Here is an 18,759-nt window from a genome sequence, read left to right on the forward strand (position 1 = left end):
ACACAGTGCAGTTTAGTGACTTCGAACGTAGCTGTATTATTACAATTGCCATTCATGTGGGTCAGTGATTAGTGGGTGATTTGCATGATGTGACACAGAGAAATCTCACAACAGAAATGCCTTAAGGGGGCAGACTATTAATTAAATATTTTTCAAAAGCTAACAATTTTCCTTTTGCTCGTTTCTCGTAAGTGAAAAGAGATAATGAAATGTAACTTACCACAATACTAGATAATGTTATTTTAAACCCGAAAATACGAATCGGAAGAATTTTCAGTGTTGCCATCCATAGAAATTACTGTGTGACCAGAATTTGAATTAACCAAAAATCTAAGTTAAGGCAGCGATTAGAAAAATGAACTAGACAGTAATTGATAACTTATCATATTGTCTTTGTTCCTAGTTAACTACTTTTTAAGTGATATTTGTATTTATTTTGTAATAACTTATTTATTCTGCAATAACTTATGTCAATCCTGTTTTCCCCACTTTATATGTTTACTTTACGGTACTCTATCTTCCAGTACGATGACGACTACCGGCTACCATCTCATTCAGCATCTTGATCACATTTTGGGAGGGAACACCTCCCCTAATGATCGGGTGGTGCAACGTTTGTACATTTCAATTTTTGGCCTTTGGAAATGACTCACTTGGAAGGGGGGATATTTCATTCGCACCAACCTAATACTATCGGACTCCTCATTTTGTTCTCTTGTCTAGAAAGAAGAATAGTTTTCCTTTAACGTTTTCAGGACCGACAGTAATTTCAAGAAAATCGTAGAGCTTAACGTTGGCGGCCCTAGTACCCCTTCTAATTGTCACAGGGATATGAATCATATCTCGTTGTAAAACTTACGGAACATAGATTCCAATAAGCCCGCGGTGCCTTTTGTGCCCCCGGTGCCAAACCCATAGAAGAAGAAGAAGATTTTTTTTTTAATGAGATTTTGTTTTTGTTTTTGGAAGTTTGTCGGGGGCTGCCAATACTGTTACTTGTCGTACGCAGGAAAAAATATTTTTCACGTGTACGCCAGACATTGGGTACAATCATGAAGGGCGAAAGTTCAATACCGAGTGAGAAAAAATTCCGAACGTGTTTCTTAAGAGAATCACCCTGCAGATATTTTTCGAAATATTTTGGTCTACCCTGACGTTGGCAGCCCTAGCGACGCCCCTAATTGTCACAAAGATATAATCCATACCTCATTGGAAAGCTTATGGGATACAGATTCCATTGAGGTAACTTTTGTGCCCCCTGTACGATAACAAATAACAATGTTGCCAGAACCCACAAACATCGAAAAAGTGTATTTTTCTCGACCTTTTTTGATTTTTTCTTTTTTTGCGAGTTACACTCAGGAGGCACAGAAGTTACCTTGTTGTAATCTGTGTCCCATAAGCTTTTCAACGAGGTATTGTTCATGTCTCTGTAACAATCAGGGGCGTCACTAGGGCTGCCAACGTCGGGGTAGACGACAATATATATATCCTAGGTACGATGTCCGAATTTTTCTCCCTTCTTATTATCTCTTCGCCTTTCATGTTACATTATTTTTTCGGCGTACGACAAGTAACACTGTTGCCAGTATCCCGTAGTTTTCAGGTAATGTTTTCTTTTATTAAAAAAATATACACTGAAAAAAAGGGAAAATTCAATACCCTTCCCATTCACCCCTCGCAAACCCAATAGCCATACACAGGGTATCACTAGTTAGTATGTTCGTTTATCTTTATTGGTGCCACTCTTTACGCTTGTAGCTCCTTTGGGGGGAGAGTTCTCCCAAATGCTGAGGGTTAGGGGAACTAAAAAACATCCAACCCTCCGCTGCGGGACACCCAATGTGGATGAAATGCACACCGTTGCAAATTTTCATCCTTCCTAAAGAGATAGACACCTAAATCATCTTTCTCTACATTAATTAGGAGCCAGGCTACTTAGGTTTAAACTGCTGGCTCAGCCTTTGAGCCTTTGGTCCTGAAAACGTTAATGTAGCTCCGCACAAAGAGAAGAACTCAGACAAGGTGCAAAAACGATTGGTTATTGCAGCCAGAATATCGTTCCACTACATTCATCCGTGGCATTCACTTTGCGATTGAGGTTAGTTATAATCGTACTGTAATGGTGGTGGGAATATCTTGAACTAACGGACTAAGCGGGAGTAAAACTTGAGGATCAATGAAATTTCACAAACTTGTGTAAGTTTTGTTTCTTTTACTTTTCTATACGATACTTTTGCGTAACGAATTAATAAGGTTCCTTTATTTTTTTTTAAAAAAATATGATAATTAAAATAGAGGAACTTCTAAGAATAAGTTTGAAAAAAAATGTTCTGCAAGTATTACAACTTTTATATTAATATTTTAAATTTCAATGAGATAGGTTTCTCTACTCTACTTATTTATCAAATTTCTGATTTTTCTTTCGTTGTTTTCTTTAATTTTTTTAATATGGAGTTTTTTTTTTCGAGGAACTAGGGGCGAACAAGAGCATGTACTTAATATAGACAGTTACTAGATTGTCTTCAGCAATTCCAGAATTTCAGTTTTTGTAAGCAGAGGGAATAAGTTCAGTAAGAAAGCGTCATTTTGGATTAAAAATCCAATATATTTCAGTCAAAAATTTTCTTGTAGGCCTTACAACTGGAGAACTACATATCGTGTAGTCAAATCCAAACTATCACTTAACTCAGTATGATGTGCTTCTTCCGTAAAAAATACGAAAACTTGATTTAGGGGCCATTCAAAAATTTTGTGTCTCCAGATCCAATTTTGCATCAAAAGATCCATTATATTTCAATCAGAAACCGTCTTGTAAGCCTGATATCTGGAGAACTACATATAGTATAGCCAAACCCAAACTATCACTTACAGCTTCTTACTATCACTTAGAGTTCCTTTGTGGCTAAGTAGTTTGCGTACGCGTGTTTGACGTGGAGACCCGAGTTTGATTCCCGGCGGGAGCTCGTGGTCCGGATTCCATATTATCAGGTTGACTGCCATGAGCATCATATGTGGTGTTGACCTTATTTTTCTGTAGGGCCATGAGCACCATATATGATGCTTATGCTCGATATCACAAATTACTAACCTATTCAGGTTCTTGAGCATCGTATATGATGCTCATTGTCACAAATTACTGTGAGACCATGAGCATGACATATGGTGCTCGGCTCCCATCGGTACATTTTCGGAAGAAGCAAAATATCGCGACAAAAATGTGACATGACTATCCATAATTGAGCCAAAGCTAAGAAGAAATTTATGGCCTCCTGGGAGCAGTACCCTCAAATCATCTTGGCAGTCAATATGTTAATCAAGGTACACGTCTCATATAGCCTTGCTGCTGAATGGGACGTTAAACTCAAAATCAACGCAACCCAAACTATCACTTAACTCAGTATGATGTGATTATTCCGTTAAGAAACAAAACAAAACAAACGAAAACTCGATTTAGGGACCGTTCAAAAATTTTGTGTCACCTGATCTACAAACTAATTATTCTCCAAGATAGCAAATTTTTAATGTATTTTTTTGGATCATTCCTAAAATTCTTGGCCAAGATCACAATCTTTTGATCCATTTTTTTAATCATTTCTAAAATTCTTATTCTTTCAAAAATCAATACGAATAAATTTACAAGCCTTTTTAATTCTTGGTAGAAAGGTTGAACTCATGATTGTAAATTAGTTAATATAGAACTGGTAGGATCTTAAAAACCTTAGTGGGTGGTAATCGGAACTGTCCGAATAATCATATCCTCTTACTAGTGACATTGTAACTTAACTTATGTTCAACGACATTGCCATAGCTTTGGTCCCCATTACACTGTGATTAATGGCTTACACATGTGGGTTCTTTCTTTCTATATAGAGAAGGGGGGAAATAAACAAACACTGACCAATTTGCCTGCATATATAGATCATTCCTTCTCAATGGAAAAAGAAATATTCTGTTGAAAGCAGGTTGAAAGTGTCAAATAACAAAGCAACATCAAGCACTCGGAGTTTCCAGACTACTTTTTTCTTCGCCAAAACATTTGAGACATTCCATTCCATATTCATATGACGGAGATCAGCTTTTGCTCACCCCCTATTTTTTCTGAGAGCTGCCGTCCAGTTCGAATTTTGTTCCTCTCCAAAGGAAGGAGGAAGATTCTTCCACTCAAAGTGTCAAATAACAAAACAACACAAACCATTCGGAGTTTCTACGCTACTTTTTTTTTCTTTTTCGCCAAAACCTTTCTCAAGTGACGCAGAAGAATACTCACCCCTCTGGTCGAAAATTGTCAGCTAGCTTGAATTTCTTGGCAACATCGGATTTCGGAGAAAATATCGGTTTCAGTCCATGTAGTAGGAGGAGAAGGTTAATAGGTCAATTTTCTATACCTCCCCCCAAGGTTTTTAAGAAGTTTCTAAAAGTTTATACTTATCTACCAACGAGCTATGATTCAACTTAAGTACACAAGCAATAATGAAAGCAAATAAAATACACCATACTGCACCTTTTAGTGATATAATTTTTCCTTTCTGCTGGAAGAATGATTGTAGAACTTTTTAAATAATTTTCTTCCTTTTCATCCAAAATTTTGAAGTTCTATTTCCGAAATTTCAAACCAAAGAAATTTGAATTTCTACCACCTAAAATTTTGAACTTCACATTTTAACGGATTAATAAATAAAATAGATAAGGAAAGGTTTAATCATCGTTCAGTAAATTTTGTCTGGTAGCATTGTCACAATTTTATGGTGCCTAGCAATATTAGTAAAGTATTGTCAGTGAGTGAAATTAAATTTTATTTTTTCTTACATTTTTGGATATGCGATTTGAACATCTTTATAGGTGTTAAACTTGATTGCTAAAATATTGTTTTTCGTTTAGTACATTTATAGGGATGAACAAAATACTTTTGTCCTGTTGTTTTTGTTTTTGTTTGTTTGTTTGTTAACGAACTTAGCTTACGGGTACTTGATAAATTCTATTAAGTTGGCTTCGGAATATGTAAAATATAGAGAAAAATATTTTTATGTGACACGAATGGTGTTTATTTCAACTTTAAAACAAATAGCTCTGTAATATAGTGGTGAAAGTTGTGAGACGCTTATTTTTATTTAATTAAAATCAATAAACAAAAAAAAAAAATTAAATCTGAATATTTACACAGTTTATGAAAATGAATAACTAAAAAAAATAAATAAAATAAAGAAAAACTAACTCCTGGCGCTATAGCCTTCAGGGAGCCAGGACCTACCAATCACCTTGTAACACTGATGCATTTGGGGTGATGTGTGGTGAGCACCTTGGTTCCCCTTGCATGTAATAGCGGCTTCCTATACTAGAGTTTGCTACTACTTTTTTCAAGTAACTCCGCAATTGTCCTCACTACGTTGGCTGTTCGCCGCAAGACCGATACCATCTGGTGAGTGTGAACAATTATCCATCTTTCCAATGACAAGACCCAGCACTGCTTGACTTTGGTGGTCTCACGAGAAGCTGTATTTCAGTGAGGCCAGGGCTGGCATGAAAATGAATAATAACATTCTTATTTACTTCGGCAGTCACTATTTTCTTACCATATGGCAGTCACTGTTGGCGGATAATCTAGAAACTTTTATTAAGTTTGATACTTAATCTATGGCCTATGAAACCCGGAGACTTAATGCCGCGGTCACAAAAGCTTTCCATTGACTTCTATCCGTAGCAAAATGGATCTTTGTACTTTGTGTTCTTATTTCTGCGAGATTCTTCTTAATATTGTCCTTCCATCTGCGCCGAGGTCTTCCTAATGGTCGTTTTCCGATTGGACTTCCAGTTAAAACTTTGAAAGCGTTTCATTATGGCTGCATGACCTGCCCACGTGAGCCTCCTACACTTGATGTCACTATAACAATTTTTGATGTTCCTATAACAATTTTTGATAAACAGTATAAAGTTCTTCTTGAATCTGAATATTCATCTCAAGGTATTATTCTCAAATACTTTCAGTGTTCTTTCCTTAGAGTAAGTGATCATGTTTCACAACCATATAGCACAACAGGCATGAATATCGTTTTATATACTTTAAGCTCCAAATTCCTCGACAGACTTCGCAACGACAAAATATTTTGAACTGAATAATAACGAATTCCCTGCTTTTAATCGACATTTAATTTCTTCGTAAATATGATTTTGGTCTGTTTATATTGATCCTAAACTATATAATTACTCTTTGTATCTTAAGTATAAATAATATTACGCATCAAATCAAATAGAAATATAATTATCCATTTTCTAAAATTTTATTGCATTATGGACACCCCACAATTTTATAATTAAGTCTACAATGAAGAATGAATAAGTAAAAGCGTACAAGATGTTATTGTCTCGACCTGCTTACAAATGGCATAGAGATATGTTTCTTTTATCACTTTTTCGTGTAACCTTCCTGACGTCATCGCAACTTTGTCATGTCTTATGTAGTACCAACTGAATGCCTGTAGCGAAAAATGATATTTCTTGCTCTTGTAATAATTAACCTGCAAAATACATGACGTCCTCTCACTGGAAAATTTACTGCTATGAAGATGTTCATTGAATTTTTGAAACAAATAATGTTCAAAGCCAGGTAAATACGGTGGGAGCCTTAGTACTTGAAACTCTGCATTCTGTATGGCAGCTTGCGCTACGTCAGATGTGCAGCTTGATTTGAAGAAGCAAAATACCATGTTATAAATGTCCACGTCTCTGAAAATTGGTGTTCTTATGCACTTCTTATGTAGTATTGGTTGTTACTGCAGAACTACGTGTTGGATTATCAACAAACAGAACATCATTAACATCCGAGATTATTGAAACAATCACCTTCTCGGCGGAGACCTGTAGACTTTTTTTTTTTTTTTTTTTCATGGGTGAGATTAGACATTTTCACACCGTAGACATTTATTCCTTACAAAATTGACAGTTGCTGTTTTTTTTTTCTTTCTTTCTTTTCTTTCATACCAGTTTCAACATTCAATGATATCTCACCTTTCAAGACTCCAAATATTCAGCTCAAATGAAATCGTTGCTGCCACGTAATATGCTAGCAATTTTTGCTAAGTCTATATTTGTGTATTGCTTACGAGATCTTTCGCATGCTGGATGTTTTTCATACTAATGGAAGTTAGTTCAGTGTGTCCACATTCTAAAAAGTAAGTAAAAGTCAGGAAAAAGTGAGGGAAGTAAAAATATATCAGGGAAATGGCAAATTGGTCAGGGAAAGTCCGTGAGAATGGGTGGATCATCAGAATTAACAATTACAAGAGGTATTGTGAGAAGTTCAGTCAGACGTTCAAGGAGACAATATCAGTGTATTTGGAAAAGAAAAGAGAAATGAATGCTGGAGAGAGAAACGGAAGACTCAGCAACAACTAAAGGAGCTGGAGGAAGGAGAGAAGAAAATTAAACTGCGGAGAAAACAAGAGGATATTCAGATTAATGAGAAAGAGAGTATGCTAGAAAGGATGAAAACAAGTTGTTAAATGGGTTACACGTAACATTATCTCGCCACCAAGAGGGCTAAATTAATGAACCATGTCACCGATCCCAGCTCAAGACAGGTCTTAGTAAAAACTGTTTTATTTATTTATTTATTTATTTATTTATTATTTACAAAGACCGGATATAGCTGGGACAGCAATTTTAGACTGACATAAGTAAAAGAAGGGAAAAGAAACACTAAGTATACGTAAACATAAATAACATAAATAATATAGCATGTATTACATCTAAGTAGTAAGATTCAGAAACATTGATTAACGTACAACATGGTAAACGATAGATTGGAAATAGAAGCACAAATAGAATTTGTTCTTTATTAATCGAGCACAGGAGTAGAAATGATGTTTGTTGGCAACAGCGATTATAACCCTACGATCACCCCTGTAACCAGTCAGTCGAAAGTTTCTGTTTGCGTTCATCTACGTTGTCCCATTTCAGCAGCGACTGCAGAAGCAACTTTTTTTTTTTTTTTTTTTTTTTTTTTGTACGACGTTGAAGCCTTGAAGGGTTTTGAAGGCTGTTCCTGAGGAACGAGCAAATACTTATTCTTACAGGCTGACCAGTACTCTTCTAAACCTCTGGCGTGTGGATGATTAATAAGAGTTGTTTTTGGCAGTAATTTTGATATGGTTGTTTATGAGGAACTCTTGCCTTGGGGAAGGAGGGGGAGGGGATAGTGCGTGGTAGCCAAACGAAAAGACAATGCAATTCAAATTACGATGGTTACTAACAGAGGAAACCAATTGAATAAAGGAGCTTTCAGATATTATTTTAGATGACCCAGTTCATGCAGACACTTCAGAAACATTCCCCAAAGTTTCTGGGTAAACTTTTATATTCGATTAAATTTGTTCTAATATTTTAGTTGTGTATGGTCTTCTTCGTGTACAAACTTACAGCTAAGCTATTTGGAAATATTAATGACAATATACGTTTGATTTGCCGAAGAAGATGAAGCTCTTGCACGGTCTTTCTGCGGTACACTGTACGACACGTTATCTTTACGTGCTCTTCATCGTCTTCGCGGAGGTTTCATCCTTTCTGTGGAAGTGATTCCATGTTTGTGCTTTGACCGTGGAAATATTGTTGATTGCCTTACTGTCAGATTTTTGGCGATACGGTTGGTGGTTGCGTCTGTACTATATTGTTTAACTTAACATTTAATTCTCCTTGAAGACGGCATGGATTGTGGTGATACTTAATGCCACGTTGCTCAGACCATTGAAGGGCTTTTCCCTTCTTGCTTGTTTAGTGACCAGAGCGCGCACCTTTGGAGTATGGAATCCCAGGTTTCTTTCTTGGTGAGAGTGCCTTGAAATTTGAATGCATTACAGTGGTTCGGGTTCCACCACTTTGAATAATTTCTATATGTTATTGACTTTTGTATCTAACAATGCTAATATCCCACATACCACTGTACACAGCGGTCACAATTTAATATCACCAATCCAGATAGTGCTGCCAGAAAACTTTTTCAAAGTTTTGATCAATTTTTTGGGAAACGCTTCATATATGTATTACATACAGCGAGCGTAATGATGCAGAAATTGACATATTAAGTTAGCAGGACCTTTTGGGTAACGAAGTTATTGCTGAAATAATACTGTTGATTTAGTAAAGAGACTTCTCAAAAAAGTTTAATTTCTTGATTTATATACATTAAATTTATGTCTGCATCATAATCACATTTTATTTCAGCCTCTTTCGAGGAACCTTCTTCATGAGACGAGATGGTAAATTCAGATTGCCTATGCCCTTAATATGTAGCTTATTCTTTGATTATTTCTTCTTAGCACTTGTCTTGGGAGCCAAGAGTGAATGACGTTGTCAAATCAATTGTTTAAAAGAAGATATTTTCATATTAAAGTTGCTCTTGGCGTGAATATGTGTCTCTCCTCATTAGTTGCGAACCGTTGGATCCATCTTTTAAATTCTTATATTTAAAATTGTTTATAAATGCACCTGTAATAATAATAATAATTATTATTATTATATATGATAAGATTATTTTCCTGTATAAAGTTAATTAAAATTTTAAAGAGATGTATATTTTTGGACGCTAAGATAAATTTGAGATTGACTGGTCCATTGGTAAATTTTGAAAGGCTGATTGCTTAGTAACTTACGGATCAATTGTTAACCATTAAAATGCTAATTATGGTGTGTCTTTACCATATTGTTACTTTGCTGGAGCTTGTACTTTTCATTCCTTTCTCCGTTTAACAACATAGAAGCCGCAGAGGAAATGTTGATAGTAAATTCTACAAAGTGTATTTTGTAATGAATGTATATCATCATATTTGGATTTGTTATCATGTAGTAGTAAGTGAGAAACTTGTGAGAAAGACCTTTAGGGCCAAATAAGAAGATAAGATGTTATAAAGACGAAGCTTAGGAAGTTAATATAAGAATGCTGACTAAATTTTCTTGTTTATCACGAGATCCAATGCTTAGTTTGTGTTCCTGCTGTGAACAACTTACAGGTTTCTTATATTATAGTTATGAAAACCATAAACATATAGTTAATTAAGGGACCTAAACTCCAATAGAGATAGATAGTTGTAATTCTTACGTATGATTAGGATTTTATGTTTATAGGTAGCTGGTAGGTGGGATCATGATTAGTGGTTAACGTTCTCACCTTGTATGCCAAGAGCAGGCTAAGAGTATCTGTAGTGTGATTCGGATTTCACATTTCATTGTAGATTTTTGACTCATATAATATCGCTCCTGAAAGGAGATTTTAAAGTACAAAGAAAGAAAATGGAACGAATATGTAAACATTATTTTAAAAATATCGCAGAGTTGTGTAAACAAAGTAATGATTACTGTTTTTTTAGAGGGGAGAAGGGGATTATGGCGTGCTTATCTTAGTGGATTACCAAAAAGCCATGATTTTTCATTTTTTTTTTAAAAAATATTTAGATCTACGTAGTTATGAAGAATTTAGTATTATCTCTAGCTACCAAGAATAATAATGAAAAGAATGCTTCAATTTTACTATTATCTCAGTTCTGTCTAATTAAGCTCAGTACTTTTGTTGTGTCGTATTAAGCCCAAAACTTCAATTTCCTTGATTTTGATTGAACTTACATTCGATTTTGAAACTTCTAGCCAGAGGTGGTGTAGCTGCAAGAGAGTATTTGTCTGCTGGATCTCCTAAATGAAGTTCATGCTCCCATCCGAAAATACTTTCACAGGCTATACTCTTATTTAGACTATGCGCTCTCACTGGCAAGCGGATTGGGACCAGGCGACTGCAAATAAACTCCACGTTTTCAAGCCACTTCATGGGGCCTGGCAGACGTCATCGCAGTTTAGGCGTCGAGATGAAGTGCTCCTGACGCGTTTGCGTATAGGCCACTCCCATTTGATGCATTGCTACTTACTGCGGGAATTGAACCGTTCGTATTGTAGAGTGTATTGTCCCTCTGAGTATTCAGCACATTCTTGTTGAATGTCCTGAATACTCAGATCTCAGAGAACGTCTTGGACTGCCTTGTCTACTTACCCGTGCCTTGGGGGATCATAGTGATGATGTTCGCCGGGTACTTAAGTTCATTTATGATCCTGGAGTTGCTCACGTTCTCTGAGCTTTTTTAAATTGTAGTTATCGTTTATTGCTGCAAAATTTTTATATATTCCTTCAGCTTTTAGTGTTTTTTTCCATATATTGTTATTGTTATATATTTTATCTTATTTATTCTTTTATCTTCTACTTTAGCTTTTATTTTTCTCCTTTTTTATTTAGCAGCGCCTTTGTTCATTCGAACACTATTCGTTTTAACCTTTTTCTCTTTTACTCTTGCAGTCATGAGCGGCCAAGTCAGTCGTAACGGAGACTTATAGCCTCGATGCTGAAGTCCCCATTTTCCCCCAATCATTCACTCGTCAACCACTAGCGTCAATTAGCTGCTTCGCTGAGTTAAAATAAGAAAAAAATAGTAATATGTTCCGTTAGTCGTCAGTCACTTTTTTCTATTACAGAAACGCTCTCTGATATCGGTCAGTTTCAGTCATTTTTATATATATTTCCTTCCTCCCTCTCCCCTAAGTTGCAGGGCTGAATTTGGATTTAAACGGCAAAGGATGTATCACTGTTCATCTCAGCGACCCCCTAAAACTATGGGTTCATCACAAATATCCATCATTTTTGATCACACACACACACACACACACACACATATATATATATATATATATATATATATATATATATATATATAAGGCCCCAACCTAATCTATATTGAAAATTTGATCGAGATCAGTCGGGTGGTTCAAAAGTGAGTAAGTCACAAACATAGTCACTTTCATTTTTATGTATATAAATAGATGAAGTAAATACTTTAAGGGCATCTATGTTTCTGAAAGTTTTCCCAATTCTTATAATCCAACCTACATTTTTAAACATTTAAATCCCTGTGGACTAGGTGTGTGTTGTAAACGTTAGATGACTATCGAAAATAACACTTTAATCTTTCAACATTTCTATTTTGATTGGTAGAATTGTCTTTAACTACTAGCAGTAATAACTTTTTATACATCACGTAAAGAAAAGATATGTACATTTATTGATATTTATGCAATAGTTTGTAATAATAATAATTATTGACGTGTTTAGAGGGCTATCAGGCTCAAGCCCCCCCTCCCCCCGAAATAAATTTGTTAGTTTTTAGCATTCCATATACAATAATAATCCTTCTTACCATTTCTAAGAATTTCATTGACTTTTCATTTTCTTATGCTCTTTGTTCAGAAATAATACTGTATTTGTAAAATTTCATACCATGTAAGAACTGATTTTTTTTTTTGTCCATTCCACTTTTCTGTTTCTTTTTCTTAGTTGTTACTTTCTTTCGTTTTTCTTATCGTACTTTTGACCGTTGTTAGTTGTGATTCAAGTCGGCCGTCGTCAGTAACACCAAAACTAAGAGGAGCTGATAAGCGAAACTAGTGTTCCACACCAACTTGCACGGATATCAACATAACGGGACTTTATTTATATAGCAAAAGAATATTTACATCATTTAGTTATAAAGAAAAGTAAATGTTTGAATTAAAGAAAATCAAGAGGGGGAAGAGGAATAAGTAGCCCCGAAAATTAGGTAGGCCAAGAGGATACTTCCTTTTTCAATGAATAGGATAAAAGGTTAGATTCACTGCTAAATTTTTGTGTGTAATCATATCACATAAGATTCACCAGTCTGCAATTCTTGCCATTAAAACTTCAATTTATTCATAAATTAAAATATATCTAATTCTTAAATTCAGGTGGACGATTGCCCCTCTGCTTCTCCGTGTTGCGCATAGCCCCCCGAAACAAAATCCTAAATACGCCACTTAATAATAATAATAATAATAATAATAATAATAATAATAATAATAATAATAATAATAATAATAATAATGTTAAGCTTATCTTTTCTTAGAAAGCACATGAGAGTTTAGAAGCTAGCCTGACAAATATCACTTCACATGGTGAATGAATTCCAAAGGTTCAGTGGAATTTCATATGTATAGATATTTTTGCATTAAAATGTAGCAAATGACAAAAACCTTTAGAAAATAATAAAAAAATGAAATTAAATTTTTAAGTTTTACGTCCCACGGTTATGCCGGTTAGGCTAAAGAAGACGGTGATGATGAGAAATGAGTGAAATGGTGGAATGAAGAAAGTGGGAGAAAACGGGAGAACCCCGAGAAAACCCACGAGCACGGTGTTCGTCCACCACAAAGTCCACACGGCGCGAGCTGGGATCGAATAGAAAATAATAAATCCTTATTGTAAATAACTAAAAAAGGATGAACCATTGTTGGAGACCTCTCGAAATCAGCTGACGAATTTTACCTTTTTCTCAGATGTCATATTCAAATTTATTTATTTATTTATCACCACATCAGGCATTACTGCCCATTGCAGTGGCTACATATAATACATAATTTTAAATTATAATGATAATAGAACTTAAATTAAAATACATTTTCCTTGGATTTTTTAAATACAAAATACTCAGTATTACTTTTTTGAACGTCCTTTCACAACTATTAAATATTTCTACATCTTTATAACCCTTACTGATTTTCTTGTATTTAGCACGAATTCTCCATGTATGACATACGCAGTGCATTTGTACGTCCCTTCCTGCAATAGAATAGGCTACTATTTCCCTTGCATGTTTTGAGGAATGGAACCTGGATCATTACTTTTGCAATTATGTCTATACAGTCTATTTTGTTGTGCAAAAGTCCGAGTAAGAAAATCACTTCCTTCAACGTCCGTTTTTGTTCAAGTGTCTGAAATGAAAAATTTCCAGGTAAATTATCATATGGTTCATATTTTGGGTAAAATCTTGTCCTTTTGTATGTGAGAAAACGTATGAATTTGCTTGTAACTGCTCAATTTTTTTGACTACGTGTTTTCACAGCAGTGTTCCAAACAAGTGAGGCATATTCAAGTTTGGATCTTACGTAAGAAAAGTACGGTAAAGCGTTTTCAAAGAGTTAACATTCATAAATTCTTTGGTTGTTCTAATAAGAAACCCAAGATTTCTATATGCATCATCGGTAATATTTGGCACATGATGCGAAAAGGTTAATTTTTTGTCAAATATTTCTAGTCTAATACCTCCCTCATGTGTCCTAACATTTCAATATCATTAATAATTGTACTTTTGTGTTCTTTCTAGTACCGACGATGAAGATCGAGGATCGTACAGTTACGAAGAGTCTAAAGGGGAAGCTGATGGTACGTTAAATTTGTTTTTAAAATAAACTTGGATGTAGAAACGTTTATTGCTTGTTTTGCTGACTTAATATGAAAATCTTAATTTTTTAGGAATTGAAGTAATTTTCCAGTCATTTTTTCATACTTTCTACAGAGTGCATAATAATCTGAAGAACAATGCACTCAAGTGTTTGTAAAATTATTATATATAATAATATGTGCAAAGCTGCCTTGCTGAGAGTGATGACGTCACTATTATATAGAATATTGTCATCCTTATGTTAGTGAATTGCAGGAGCCGCCGAAGACGCTACTTTTGTCCTAGTATCATATTGTACATGTCACACATGAAGCAAGCTGTTATCTGTAAGCAAGGAGAAATTAAGGGTATTTGCGTTCATCATGCCTCCAAAAGTGCATCCGTTGTGGAAGGGGGGGGGGGCTACATAGTAACACTTTCCAACATGGGATGTAGCTATAGCTAAATTAAAAGGCAGTGTAGGTGCAAATGTTTCATAGTGTCTGATAAAGGGATTACATGCATTATTCATTCATTCTTGAAGGACACAACACCCTGTCAGAAACCGCAGAGGAATCAACCAGCTCCAGAACGCCAACCAATCAAAGTAGAAAAGAATTTTAATATTCCGATAATAATAATAATAATAATAATAATAATAATAATAATAATAATAATAATAATAATAATAATAATAATAATAATAAAGCCTTGGTCTAGCGTGTATTTTTTGGCTGCTGCAGTTATGTGATTGCATCGCGTTATTGTGTGTATTTAAATATATTGATAATAATAATAATAATAATAATAATAATAATAATAATAATAATAATAATAATAATAATAATAATAATAATAATAATAATTGAAAAATACTAACGACGGAATAAGAAGGTTAGGAACCTTGGGGATCTGTTTTATTCTTAAAGGGAAAATATGGATTTATTGTGTCAAACCGTTATTGTTCCGTAGCATTATTTTGTTACTTAACTGATGGGTGAGAAGAATAGGATGGGAAGTACATTCTTTTAGTAGTAGCGTACATATGTATTCAGTGTAAATTTCTCGGTAAGAATGTTATCTTTATGTATTCCAACAGATAGAGGAAGGCTGCTCATGATGGAGAGACGTCTTAGTCCAGCACTTCCGTTTGCAAGTAATAAAGACCAGAAGAGCATAGACAACTTGCAAGTTGCTTATGAGAGAAGAACTGAAGAAAGTATAGAACGTCCATTGTCAGCCAAAAGTTCTTCTACAAGCCATGTTGGGTTAGTGTCAGCGAGAGCAGCAACACCAGAAGAAGACACCTTGTCTTATCCTGATCGCAGCTCTGAGGTATTGTTGTTAATAGTATTAAATTCAAGTTATAGTGTCATTATTGACGAAAAAATTAGAAAAATGAAATGAAATGAAATCGTTAAGTTTAACGTCCCACGATTATGCCGGTTAGGCTAAAGGAGACGGTGATAATGAGAAATGAGTGAAATGGTGGAATGAAGAAAGTGGAAGGAAACGGGAGAACCCCGAGAAAATCCACGAGCACAAGTGCTGGTCCACCACAAGGTCCACGCGGCGCGACCTGGGATCGAACCAGGGACCCCAAGCACCGGAGGTGAACGCTCTACCACTGAGCAGTACGGTGGTTCAGTGATAGAATGGTGTGATGCTAGGGGTACCTTGTTCGATTCTTGTCTGAGTTTCTGTTGGGATACCATTCTATTTCCCTGGATTTTCTCTTGGGTTCTCTAATTTTTCAAACTTTCTAATTGTACCAATTCATTAATTACCCGTCTCCTTTAGCTTAAGGGTATAACCGAGGGACGTTAAACTAGAATTTCATTTCATATACGAAAAGAAGATCCGATGTTTTCCGATTGACATAAAAAGGGAACAATAACACATTATTGAAGTAAATGTCTTGTTTTAGGAACAGGAAAGTAAAACATAAAAATGGCATTGTTTTAAAATTGAAACTACAAAATAACATTTCATAGTTACGAGGTGTAATCAAAAAATAGGTGAATAATTTTATTAGAAACAAAGTAACAAGCTTACGTGGATTTGATTTAATCCTTCAAAGTACTGTCCGTGGCTAGCAATCAACTTATCCCAACGATGAATCCATGACTGGAAGGATTTTTAGAAGGGCGTTCAGCTGCTCTTTCATGGCCCTCTCAGTTTCAGGAATGGTGTCAAAAGTTTTCCTTTAAGCACGGTTTTAATTTTTGGGAAGAGCCAGAAGTTACATGGTGCTATATCTGGTGAGTAAGGTGGATGTTGACAGACGAGTAACTTTTAGGCCAAAAACTCGCGGATGAAAAGCAGTGTGTGGCACGATGCGTTTTCGTGATGAAGGAAGAAGTCATTTGCCTGTTTCATCGGCGCTTGAAATTCTTTTCACGGACCCATACCAGATGTTTAGTACTTCAGAAGGCTCTCGTATAGTCATTCGGCTGTTTGAACGCATCATTTGTGCCACTTTTTAATGCACGTTTTCATCTGTTCTTGACTCGGAGGACATCCCGACCGTTGCTCGTTTTCAACCGACTCCTTGTCACTTTTGAATCGCTCATACTATTTGTAAACAGTCTTCAATGCCAGTGCTTCACCGCCATACACCAATTTTAACATTTTGCGAGCTTCTTTGGAATTTTTTTTGCAACTTAAAACAAAACCTTAATGTTGACGTGCGGGAGACACTCTTAACACGTCCTCACTGTTCAGCCTCTAGGAGCCAACTGACAGAGTGGGGGCCGTGGTGGCTCAGTGGTAGAGCGTTCACCTCTGGTGTTTGGGGTTCCGGGTTTAAACCCTGCTCCCGCCAAGTGAACTTTGTGGTGGACAAACACCGTGTGCGTGGGTTTCCTCGGGGTTCTCCCGTTTCCTCCCGCTTTCTTCATTCCACCATTTCATTCATTTCTCATCATCACCGTCTCCTTCAGCCTAGCCGGCTTAACCGTGGGACTCCCGTGGAATGAAACTGACTATCTCAAAGGTTCAGGTTATCGGCCTTACTTGTTGAAATGATAAAGAGTCGATAGGTGGCGCTGTGCAACTACATTCACCGTACTTTTTGATCACACCTTGTTCATGTATGTAAAAAAAAAAAAAAAAAAAAAAAATAGTGTTAACTTCCCATATTCAAGTGGTAAAGGGAAAACTTATAAATATGTATAAAATTCAAATACAAATCAGTAAAAGAAATAATCTTTTTGTCAATGCAGAAACAAATGTGTGGATATAATAATAATAATATAATAATAATAATAATAATAATAATAATAATAATAATAATAATAATAATAATAATAATAATAATAATAATAATCTTCAGTAAAGTTTATTGTTCTCACTCAGCACAGAGAATAGTTCAAGATGGAATCTAAACCACCGTAGCGCGTTTAGTGCTTTTTTTATTATGAATCGAACGTGGAACCTATTGCACTAAAATCGCATTAGCCTCTAGACCAAGCAGAGGGCTTTAAACCTTTATTTTGGGTATCTAATAGATGTAAGATCGTATATGATAAAACTCTTTCCATGTGATCGTTACTCCAAGCAAGTAAACGTTTGTCTAGCAGTCATCTGATGAACTGTGCATAAACCATGGAAAAACATGGAGTTAGGATAATCAAGCCGCAAATTTCGAATTCAGAATATTCTGATTGTTTATCAACATAACATCTACTATGTGGCATTTCGAGAAAATTGAGGCAAGAGTCTTTATGATCGCATTTATTAGTGGATCAGTACAATATTACAAAGGGTTTATCCAGTTGCAATGATGTGAACAGATTTCAGGGAAAATGGCTGAATTTCAGTTTAAATATAGAAGGGATTATGTAGATTCTATATTCCAAAAGCAAAGTGTCCTAAAATGGATGGAGCATAGTGTTAAAAACAGAAAAAAAAAGCATAAAACATTAACATTAATGTCAATAGTGGGGGCGCGGTGGCTCTGTGGTAGAGCGTTCCCATCCGGTGCTTGGGGTCCCTGGTTCGATCCCAGCTCGCGCCGTGTGGACTTTTGTGGTGGACAAACACCGTGCTCGTGGGTTTTCTCGGGGTTCTCCCGTTTCCTCCCACTTTCTTCATTCCACCATTTCACTCATTTCTCATTATCACCGTCTCCTTTAGCCTAACCGGCATAACCGTGGGACGTTAAACTTAAAGATTTCATTTCATGTCATTTTAATGTGAATAGAAAATCAATGAAAAACAAATGATTCCTCCAGTTATCTCAAAAACCAAAAGAGGAAGATAACTGAAATTCAGCTTAAATATGGAAGAGACTATGTAGAGTGTATTTTCCAAAAGCAAATTATCCTAAAATGGATGAAACATAGTAAAAAAATCACGAAACATGAACATTAAAGTTAGTGGAAAATCAATGAAAAAATGAAGTCGTTCACATATCTCAGAAGCTATAATAAAGAAATGGCTAATTGAAAGCTTATTGCAAAGACATAGTGAAGAGCTTAAAAACAATGTATAACAC

At 35.5% G+C, this 18,759-nt stretch overlaps 2 protein-coding genes across 3 annotated transcripts in view; one reads left to right on the plus strand and one right to left on the minus strand.

The window, feature by feature from the left end:
• LOC145664371 (peptidyl-prolyl cis-trans isomerase E-like) overlaps positions 1–4,718 on the minus strand; it is a 31,118-nt gene extending 26,400 nt beyond the window's left edge. Inside the window, exon 1 of the mRNA XM_081731019.1 lies at positions 4,505–4,718. The gene's annotated coding sequence lies outside the window, so the exon portion shown is untranslated. The remainder of the gene's footprint in view (positions 1–4,504) is intronic.
• Positions 1–18,759, plus strand: part of LOC145664377 (uncharacterized) — a gene marked incomplete at its 3' end in the record, with an annotated part of 102,035 nt that overhangs the window by 61,843 nt on the left and 21,433 nt on the right. For both annotated transcript variants that reach the window (XM_081731031.1, XM_081731041.1), the window contains 2 exon segments: positions 14,205–14,263; positions 15,361–15,596. In XM_081731031.1, the coding sequence (XP_081587157.1) occupies positions 14,205–14,263; positions 15,361–15,596 (295 nt within the window).

Source organism: Thermobia domestica, chromosome 1 (genome assembly GCF_964235325.1).
Source record: "Thermobia domestica chromosome 1, izTheDome1.hap1.1, whole genome shotgun sequence".
In the NCBI taxonomy this organism is placed as follows: domain Eukaryota; kingdom Metazoa; phylum Arthropoda; class Insecta; order Zygentoma; family Lepismatidae; genus Thermobia; species Thermobia domestica.